This window comes from Oculina patagonica, chromosome 2, assembly GCF_052425735.1.
Source record: "Oculina patagonica isolate OP01 chromosome 2, crgOcupat, whole genome shotgun sequence".
NCBI lineage: Eukaryota > Metazoa > Cnidaria > Anthozoa > Scleractinia > Oculinidae > Oculina > Oculina patagonica.
Window position 1 is genome coordinate 30,529,896 of NC_135759.1, and position 11,451 is coordinate 30,541,346.

At 40.4% G+C, this 11,451-nt stretch overlaps 1 protein-coding gene across 1 annotated transcript; it reads right to left on the reverse strand.

The window, feature by feature from the left end:
* Positions 1-1,931: 1,931 nt before the first annotated feature.
* LOC144644069 (glycine betaine transporter 1-like) lies at positions 1,932-9,379 on the reverse strand. Its single transcript, XM_078503479.1, has 3 exons — positions 8,901-9,379; positions 5,546-5,609; positions 1,932-5,049 (listed from the first exon to the last, which is right to left on the reverse strand). The coding sequence occupies exons 1-3, from the start codon at positions 9,289-9,291 to the stop codon at positions 3,132-3,134; spliced, it is 2,373 nt and encodes a 790-aa protein (XP_078359605.1). The 5' UTR covers positions 9,292-9,379; the 3' UTR covers positions 1,932-3,131.
* Positions 9,380-11,451: the final 2,072 nt, after the last annotated feature.

The following is an 11,451-nucleotide window of genomic DNA, read 5'->3' on the forward strand; positions in this document are numbered from 1 at the left end:
GAGGAACCAGGCGATATTCTGCCACATTACACACTTGCATAATAATATGTCGTGGACAGCCAGGATGGAAGTGGAGCAATAGTGAATGAATTGAGACAGATGAATGATTTGTTGGGGGGGATAATTAGGAGAAATGAAGAGATGAACACAGAACAGCAATGGACAATAACAGGCAAGGTCAACGAAAACCATGCATGGACGGAAAGCCGGCAAAACCATTCCAGATGCAACCGGTGAAACGAACGAACGAAAAGAACTAAACAAGCGGCAAGAAAAAAGACGGCTAATAACGTTGTTAGCGATAGCCTAGTAATGACATTAATATTGATTCCTTTCGAAAAAGTACATACAGTCGGTCTGTGAAAGTCATGTGAAAAGACTCGAACATCTGTCACCGATCTATGCAGTAACAGGAATGAAGGGACTGAGTAAAGCTACAAAAGAGCATAACGCACAGTCACATTTGAAATTATCTTGCATTTAGTCGACAGCTCCGGCTGATCATACTAACCCATTACAAATGTTCATATTTACTTTAGAGTTCAAAAAGTGGCTTTTTTAGACTGTTTTATGAATCGTTTTGGCGCAAATTTCTGAAGAGGTTTTTGAGAAAGCTTCAGTTTTATAATTTAGGGCAAACCTCAGTAAGATGCTCTTCACACTTTCTTTACTTATACGTTAACATCGTCGATCATCTAACGACTCTAACATGATTGCGACGATTATTTAGAGAGATTATTGTCCCTGGAGGCTCAGTTCAGGCTATATTCTCATGGCCCGCCTATTTGACTTTGCTAGAGACGACAAAAGAGATTTTATAAATTAAAAACTCTCGTTAGCTTGTATTTTGTTCTGGTCCTCAAATGTAGGCTAGGGGCTTTGTTCCTCTTGTTTGTTATATCGTTTTCTCGAAAGGTAGCGACACGATATTCGTATTCTCGACACTGGACTGGGACTAGTTTCAAAGGAGGCATGCGAAGGGATCATAAAATAAAGAGCTTCGCGGTCCCCCCACCACCTGCCATCAAACGAACAATCAGTGAACCAACAACTCAGTAACATGTAGCTGGCGCTAAAAAAAAGAAGCGAGACAGAACCGAAACGAACATATATCCAGCGCGGGACGGGGAGGAGCCCGAGGCGAGGACAGCGTGGTAGAGAAGTTTTCAGTTGTGTTTCGTAAAACCAAAACCAAAGTAATAGCTCTGACCAATCATAAGGGACACTTAAAATTCAGTAAACCAATCAAAACTCGAAGTAATTACAGTCGTCTCTAAGCGCGCAAAAACGTGCACAAGCAAACTCACCATTGGTTTTGGTTTTACTTCTTATTGGCTGAGAAAGTGACGCGATATTTTTTAACCAATCAATGAGCGTAGTAAAATTACTTTCGATACTCAATATTCTCCGTTTCTTTCCCTTTCACCGTTATCCGTCATTCTTACTTCCTGATGACAATGTCATTTAAAAATACTATATAAGTACTTTTTTTATTTGTCTCGAGAACAGGACAAAGAAAAAGTCCTGAGTCCCTGACGGGAGTCGAACCTTGACTCATCGTGGGATATATTGTTTAACAAAATCAAACCTTTCACTCAGCAACGTTTAAAAGGGAAGAGGGGGGAGCGAAGACATGGACACGTTAATTCCGATTCGGATGCAAATGTGCCGAATGATTATGACGCGAATTGTATGCATGTTGTTAAAACTCTCAAGAGAGGGAGAGCTCTACAAATGCACTTAACAGGATATGAAATTGCGCGAGAATGGTAAACCTTTCCCCCACAGCAACTGTGTTTCTGAATCCAGAATCCTAATGACTACCCCCCCCCCCCTGTACATGTGCAACATCATCAGAACCTGGCCACGCCTCTCTTTTTTTTGCGTTTTGAGTATCTTCTTGGGTGGGACTACAGCTTCAAGCCAACATATGTTTGTTTAAACAGTATTTATTTATTTATTCTGCTACGTTACAGTTTTCAATTAAAATGATTAAGAAATCAATATTACTCTCGACTATTTCTGCGATAAAAAAAAAGGCCGGAAAAAAGGCTCAAAAGCTGAGTTTATAATACTCTACTGGTTTAACCGACTACATCCTTTGAAGTACATTTAAAGATCTCAATAGCTCTTCATTTAAAATGTGGGAAAAATAACTAAAGAATAAATCCGATTGCTGTGTTTCTATAATAAAAAATGTAAGAAATGCATAGAGCAGGTATTTACAACGTTACACGCTTGCAATATTGCTGTAACTTTTGTCACGGTTTATGAAGGCATCTTTAGTAATTCAAAATGTCTTTACGTTACTTTATAAAAAAGTTTCATTGCATTTCTTACTGCGGATCATTCTGCTTGTTCCATGCATGGCAGCAAACGGAAATTGATTCTCCAGAGAGATATATTGCTAGGCCCGTCTGTAGCGTAATGAAAAACAACTCTGTCAACTGTAACTAACGTTGTTAGCATTTCAAAGGTATACAATTCTTTTTCAAGGGAACTGACACCTCTCGTCATCATAAAAGCTAATAATTATTAAAATAAATTAACAAAATAAATTACCAATTACATTAGCGATGCTTGCTTGCTTATCTATACAAACTTATAATTACGCGACTTTAAATACGTTACTTTTCGAATTCTCAAGTTATTTTATTAAATGTTGCGTTTTTAAAAAATCGCAATATCGTACGCCATCCACACCATACTAAGACGTATGTAGTTGACTGAACAAAGCCAACAAAGCCAAACTCGTGAAAGCAAAACTGGAATCCTTATTTTTCATTGAAAAGAACTTTGTAGCCAATGAACCCGGAAAGCAATAATGTATTGTTGCGGAACGGGCGGGTGTGAACGGAGTTAGCTTAGTTACTATGGCAATATAGCAGCGGACAGCTGTTAAGAGCCCCAAGGTCAGTCAGCATCAATATTCTCCTCACTTCTTTTCATACTTTTGCTAAGAAGATCCTTAGGAGAATTTAGTTGTAAGTTAATATATTTTTCTTAACTTCGTTCATTGTCGAGACCCTTTGACTACCTACTTGAATACGTTCAACTTTACTTCGCAACTTATGAAAGTCAAATGAGAGGTTGATCAGTTCAGTTCGCATTTATAATGCCATCACGGATGCTTACAACTTAATGTCCTCTTCGAGAACTTGGTTGACATGAACCTCCGCTACACCGACATCGTGGGTGGCTGCACCATTGGTCAGCGAGTGTGCTTTGTCGTCTTTGGGCAGTGTGTTGTCATGAACTTCAGATTCCTGGTTATGGCTGGCAAACCCATTGCTCGTCGACTGAGGTTTGTTTGGTTTAACACTGTCGTCTTCGGTTAGCGAGTTGACGTGAACCTCGGACAGAGCGATGTGGTGGCTAGCTTTACCATTCAGGGCTGCTTTACCAAGGTCGTGGTCCACGTGGTCCATGTGGTGCTCCATCTGGTAAGCTGCAAAGGGGTAGGTTAACATCACTGCAAAGAAATCTTCAGCCATGTTGCCATAGATGCCGTACTTCTCTCGTATGGAGTTACGGATAGCAGTGCCGTAGGCGAAGAAGCCACACAGTACCGTCCAACCAACGTATGATATTCCGTCAACCACGGGCTCGAGAGCCATGAAAACGATCCAGAGATAAAAAGGAAGTGCTAGGACCAGCATATACAGACATTTCCGGTCTTTTGGTCCAGCCATCTTAGCTGCAGCTTTCCCGAGAGGATACCATGGTGCCACGACTGCAAGAAGAACCTTTCCAACGCTTGACACGGTGGGGTTGCTTAGCACCTCTAAGAGGCTGGTAGTAAACTGTGGGCCGCGGGGATCAAGATCACCAGCGTCCATCTTAACTGCTCTCCATAACGACACGCACATAAAACACAGCAGAACAGTGTACGGGACGCCAGCCGCTATGGACATTGCCTGCAGAGCTTTCAATGCGTTAGTACCTCCAGAATAAAGCAAAGCCGTGGCACAGGCACCTTCTGTTAACGCCCAGAAAATGCGCTGGATGACGGGTGGTTCAGGATCGCCGTTAGCAGACAGGCAGTCGATGACCAGGGAGCCGCTGTCAGAACTGGTCACAAAGTAAAGAATAATGCTCACCAGTGAAACTACAGAAAGGAACATCCCCAGGTCACCATACTGGCCCATTACATCAAACCACATGTCGTTTGTTTGTCGACACGAAAGGCGGAACATGCCATTGAAGGCCTCCGTACTATTTGTCCCTCCGAGCTTAGAAGAGCAGTTGATGTTGGCCAAAATAGCATCTCGTTCCATCTTCAACCCTGCGGTGCCAAAAATGCAGAACCACAGGAACGAATACACTATTGGAGCCGTCATTGTTCCATTAATAAACTGCCTGATGGTTCTTCCTTTTGAAATCTTGGCGATGAACATGCCTACAAAAGGAGACCAAGCGATCCACCATCCCCAGTAGAAGATGGTCCAGTCGTTCATCCATGTTTGGGCCTGTTTGCCGTCTGGTGCATTGCCGAGCTGGGCAAACGCGTCTGTGTGGAAGCCAAGCTGTACAATCCACTGCAAGTAGTAGCCAATGCTTTGAACATACACGTTGAGTATGTGCCAAGTTTCCTCGTAAAAGAAGGCAATCAGCATCAGAAACATCCCGAGGGTAAAGCAGATCTCACTTAGACGACGGATTCCAACTTTCAGACCGCTGACCACCGAGGCTGTGGCACATGCAGTGACGCACCAAATGATGATAATTTGATTGGTTACTTTGACTTCAATTGCGTCGAAGAGGCGGTTGAAGCCGGTATTCATCTGGATAACACCGATCCCCAGACTGGTACACACGCCAAACATTGTACATACTACTGAAAGGATGTCTATTGCATCTCCCATCCAACCATAGATTTTGTCGCCAATGAGAGGATAGAAACACGTGCGCATGGTCATGGGAAGGCCTTGCCTGTAACCCACAAAGGCAAGGAGAAGACCAACAATAACGTACACGATCCAGCCGTGGATGCCCCAGTGGAACAAGGTCACATTCATGGCGTCCTGAGCAAGTTGATTATCGCTATATCTATAAAACAAAGAGCACTAGATGAGTGCAGGAAAAAGTATGGAATGTCCTTCTTATAAAAGGACTGGATAAATTGCTGAAAAGATACAAGTTAATTTAATGAAGGTAGGTTAAAGAACAATTTCTTGTTCGTCTGACTGGTTATCTTAAAGCTATAACGCATAAGGTATTTTGATGTTACTACTCGTGTAATGGTTGTATTGCTTCCTGAATTACGGCAATAGTAAAATTTGTAGGCCCATGTCTGTTGAATTGGACTCTAGAGTTGTTTTAACGGACTTCAACTCATCGTCAGTTTGAGCATGTTCGTGAAATAATGTGACGAGGTCAAGGTATTTTTTTTGAATGGCAGAAACAAACCGATGCGAGATATTTTCTCATGTCGATCTCACTACCCATAAACAACAAGGAAGAATTATTTTTCTCGCTCGTTATCACAAGTCATCAATAAACTCCATAGAAATATGTAATTATATCCTGCAGTATGATGTATTACCTGCCATAGTAACGGTTTCCAGCTTTGTAGCTTACTGTGGACGCATAGTGCCACACAGGTTCAGCTGTGAAGAGACAAGAAATTGCAGGTAAATTATATGTGGATTTATGAGATGCAGGTAGTTTATAGATAAACGTTTGTCCCCTCTTCCTCTTTATGAAAAGGCCTGGCCAGGTTATAAAGTATATAATTATTGACCCTCCTAAAATCATACTGTTCTCTCTCTTCAATATATCGACGATTGTTGCCATGAACCAAAACATCAGCGTAGAAGTGACTGAAATCGTCAATGTAATGCAGAGAGAGAAAAATAGGGTTTTAGGAAGGTCAATATTTATAACAGATAATAACTTCGGCTCACAACATTATTGGGAATATCACAGGCAGCTGAGGCCGCATATACCCAATAATGCTGTGATGAGGCGAAGTAACTGATCTAGTAAATATTATTATATACTATTATAGTAATTCCACGAAATAGAAGAGTCACTTCGAATCAAATTTAAAAAAGTACTGCTATTGTGGTAACATGGATGGATGCCTCAAACAGACGAAACAAATAATTTTCGTAGAAATAACATAGTTTAAAAAAATCCAGCCCGACAGCCCGACAGTATAGTATAGTAGCCAGACTGACCAGTAAGCTATTTATATGGCTTGCTAGGGACTAAAGAGAAACGTCCCGGGGTGGGGGGAGGGGGGATTAACCCGGGTCCTCCAGATTACAGAAAGGCTTCAAGTGGGAGGAGCAGCCCCTCAGCCCCTCCCACTTTGAAAGAACAAGGGCCTGGGTGAGGGGGGGGGGGGGGGGGGGCGAGATTGACTACTAGAGACCTAAACTAACTCGGCCACTTCCTCCCCATACTAAGAGTGGGTGATGAATAATGGATTGGTTTCATGACGAATTAAGTTCTCGTGCACGTTGACTTTGTTTATGTCTACTGTGACATCATTATTCTTCAATCAATTCCTACAAATGATCTTCAGAGCAGTTTGTGTGTGACAGTCTGAGACGCCTGAAAAAGTGGGTGATGAATTATGGCTGGGTTTCATGATTAACTAAGTTCTCGTCGTAAAATAAGTTTATGTTCACTATGACATCATTATTCCTTAATCACTTCCTACAAATAATCGTCAGAGCAGTTTGTTTGTGACAGTCTGAGACGCCTTAAATAGCCTGACCTTAGCCTTGAATAACGTCATCCGCTTAGCACGTTTTGAAAAAATAAAAATGAGGTCTATTGTTTTTGTTTCATTCGCTCGGCCGCTCTTCAAATGATTATGGTCTGTCTTCCTTGAGAAAATTAGGTGTGGATTCGATTCCCATAGCATATAAAGTTAACTTGCGCCAAACTGACTGCTTTTGGCTTTATTTGAGTGAGTGATGATCAATCGTGTGATCATGATCAGTGGGTGGGTTTTACGAAAGTAAATAAAACGTGACAAGGTACATAAATACTGATTTATTTTTATTTTTATTGCAAAAAGTCAGTATGATTCGATGAGACATTTTTCACTCCCTCTCTGATACCATATTTTCATTACAGTGTATTCTCTGGGTATGCCCCCGACACTTCTGAAATATAGGCATGCAAAATGTATAGAATCGATAAGGCTTTTTCTTTCGATAAACATGAGGGAAGACTAGAACGAATGGTATTTATTTTAAAGACGTAGCTGTGTGAATGTCGCGCAAATTTTGTTGCTGAGTTGGTCTTGAGGAAGGATCATCATTCCAAAGCGTTTTTAGTTTCAGCGACGACTTGTAATTTAATTGTCAGCGTGCAGTAATTTTACTGGTGTAAACAAATGTTAATTGCGCACAGTGATTTTACTGGCTCTCAGTTATGTTCATGGCGTGCAGTAAATTTACTGTCGCCCAGCTTAAAAGCACATTCCGGTCATTTAAACCGTGCCGACCTTGTTGTTTCCGCCCAAAAGTGAAATAAGCGCGTATTTTTAGTTTTTGGTGGGATGCTAAAATGACATCTTGTTAATGTTAATTCTCAAATGTTGAGTTGTATTGAGTTTCACGCAATTAAAATCGAGTTTGTTGCGCATAGATAAAGGTATACAAGAAAGTTGCAAAGTTACTTAGTTGCTACTAAACTTTGCTTGCGACGTGATACGAATTGATATTTTTCTTGTGGGCTTAAATGTAGAAGTGTAAAACAGGTCAAGTGCCTCTTTCATATCTTGTCGTATCTACGACTGCTCGGCGGTAAATCAGCGGATAAGTTCCCGCCAAAAATTATCAATTTCAATTTGGCATAGAAACCCTAAGTAAAGTAATATTAGCACATTACGGTCTGGTTGAAAGCATGTGTATCAGGACCCTCTTACTCTAGTACTCATGAGAGATTTTCGAGGTGGAAGGAATTGTAAGCTATCTGTTCGAAATTTTACGATCTGTGATCGTTTATAAGCAAATATGGATCTCTGATGGAAACTGAAAGATACCAAAATATGTCTACTCCCCCAAAAAGATATATTTCATTTTCATGATTTGAAACTTTTAACGATATTTGGAGAGCTAGAACTTGAACGAGAAAAATTTTACCAGAAAAAAAATAACTTTAAGAGGCGAAAAAGAGTTGCGTGATTAACATTGCGTGCGCTGTTTACACGTTGTCGACGCAGATGAACCTGACAAATACAATTTCTCTTTTCACGCAAATTTATAAATCGGGAAAAAAGCTTCGGTGTTTCTTTCCAGTTTGAGAATGTTTTCAAATATAGCCAAAAAACAACTCCCCCAATGGGCTCCTGGCTCCGTTCAGACCCGTTACAGGAAAAACATGAATGTGACATTCTAAATGTTTTCGTATCTAAGGTGCAAAGGCTTCGCGTTGGTAATCACAAGTTATTCAGGTTAAATAAAAACAGGTTTCAGCTGGTTTCCTGTGATCAGAAATAAGCCAATCGCATGCTAGTCGCAACCTTTGAAGTTTGACAATCGGCAGGACAAGCCGAACAATCCGAAAATATTTAGATAAGAAGACTGATTAAAATCGAATTTCTCCTTGACACAGTAATGCCTTGTCAATCATTAGCGAGAATGTCGTCTTGGTGGGCCACCACGTTCTCAGAACTATAAACATCAACAGAATTTAAGCGAGGAACTGAAATGGTTAACATTTTGACTGATCGACGATTTTGTCACATAAATTCTATTTGAAAAAGGAAATAATTTAAACATTTCTCTTAGACTACAAAATGTTCGACTGAGTTTTTTAAAAAAAAACCCTTCAACAAAAAACGCTCAGGTGTCTGCTCTCCTAAATACAATAAATCAGAGTTCGGATATATCCATTATTGCTAGACTACTTGATAAACTTGAAAAACCGGTACATACCGACTCCAAAGTAGAACAGACCAACGCCTATCCCAGCAGCGAACAGCATCGTGAAGTACGTAGCGTCGCTGAAATCCGGTTTGTCATCTGGTTTGCCCAGTTTCATGTTGCCGTATTTCGAGAAGTACAGTACAATGATGAACACGGCCCAGGCGTCTTGGGTGCCAATGTACATCCAGGTACAGGTGTGAGTTATCCACGCCATCCATTTGGACATCTCTTGGAAAGCCACATCAGCTTGAACCGAGCACCAGATCACAAAGAACCAAATAATGGCGGCCGATAGGAAAGTTACTACGGGGTTGAATCGAAGATTGAATACAAACTTCCCCAATTTCCAATTGACTCGCAGCCAGCGACATCTCTCTGAAGCGTTTTCGTCAATTTCCATTTCAATGCCGCGCGTTCGGATCAAAGCGTAGCACTAAAGATTATAGTTCAGTGGGATGCGCGTCAATTTATTGCTCATTGATTTAGCCGGCCACTTTAAATATTAGTTTTTTTTAAGGAATGCAAACTTGCGTCTATCCGCCCATTGGTTGTGTCACTTTTGTCTTCCGCCTTTTTGACAGGGCTTGAATTTCAATGATGATTAGCACGTAGTAAATTTACTGAAGCGAGTAATTTTACTGGACAATTCGCTAGGCTTACTCGTGCTTTTCGCGCAAAAAAGACCACTAAGCAAGCTTCTACTCCTTTTTTTCACCTCAATATTACTGTGAATTGAATGAGACTGAATTAACTCTTGTGGGAAAGATATGGGAGATTCGAGGCTTGAAGTAAACAAGTCCGCCACGTGCGAGTTTGATGTCGCAACAACGTGTAATAGGTCACAAGCCACTGCTCTTCTTGAAGAACCGAAATTTATTACATGGATTACAGTGAAAAGCAATACTATAACCATAAAACACAAAATAGAACGATTTCGAGCTTTATTTATTGTCGTTGTTTTCAGATTGTGGAGAAACCGCTCGTATCACGAACATGCTGTATTGACTCAAAATCAGCCATGAACAAGGCACAATTCACGAGACCTCGCAGTGCAAAAATGCCACCTGAAAAGGCGCTGGGCGCAGTGAACAGTGGGCAGATCAATGCTAAACTTTTCGCTAAAGGTTGCTGAAAATCAAAGACAAACACAAAGAAAAAAAACAAACAATGATTATGCGATAAAATTCACTGCCTCGTGGCGAGAGTCACACACACAATGAACACAAAGAATTAAACTCCCGTCCAAGAAAGCAATGGGCAAAAACTTCGATCGTTAAAAAACAAGTGTTTGTCTCGGGGTGAAAAAAAGGAGGCAGATTTTTAAAATAAATTTTGTATGGCTCGGGTCTGAAAAAGTTCGAGGCAGATTTAAACATACATGTACTGTATTCGAATCTGATAGAGTTCGGGAAACAAAAAGTGTCTGGGTCAGACAATTCTGATCAGGGCAAATAATTCAGCCATAGAATAACAGAAGAATGATCGCTCGTAAAAAGGATTTAGAACAAGAACTTGTTTTAACTGAAAAGAGAACCAACTGTTGTTACATGTAATTGAACAAACATCTTTTTAATGAAACGTTCACTAATCTCTATCAGATCATCTGCATGCCATAAAACATTTTTTGGCTTAACAACTGGAATTCTATGATTGAATGTTATGTGACATGTTTGTTTGAAGTGTCCAACAGGTTATCTTAAGCCAAAATTACACCCAGTAATTACAATATTTCCAACGTATTTTCTTTTAATTTACGGTGCTCGAAGGATGCGTTAGTGGAAAGGACGTTTTTAAATACAAGTAGCGAAAAAGTCACGCTAGATGAGAAATCACGCGATTCTCATACTGAATGCACTCACGCGAACACGCAATGCACCGACCACCTACTGACAAGTAAATGGTATTCCTTCTGATATCTTGACTTTATTAGGATAGGTATCAGACAAATATTATTAAAGCCAGGTGTCGGTCAAGGTTTTCTAGTTTCACTTCGCAGCTCAAAACTCATCACCATTCATCTTCGCGCCCCTATGGTGAGAAGTTTCCTGAGAGCGTATAGACTGATCGGCCATCAAGGCCAGCACATCCTTTCTATACAAATCATTTTTTCATATAATTCGCTATAATTTGCTAGGCTCAGGATGTATCAATTAAGGAAAACATTTGTTGCACTTGCAAGTTGTTACATTTTTTTCAACATCTGTCCGAATATTTCACTCATCTCTTGTCAGGATTGTGTTGTCTTTTTTAACTTTTCTGGATAGACTAAACAGACCTCGGGCGGAATTTTATACCAGGTCAACAGTTCATACGAAGCCCATAAACAACTCGTGACAGCTATGTGAAGGAATGCAAAAAAGATCGTTTCCCTCATGCCTCTCATATTTCAGTCTTTATAATCTGACACAAGGAAATGTTTGCCAAAAGGCTGCTATCACGCGAGAGTAGGTATGATGCTAAATGAGACTAAAAAAAAGTTCAAATCGTTTCTTCTTGTTTATTGACAGAAATTTTCACGAACTTTGAAAACGTTTGTTTCATATACTGTTCTGGGAATGAT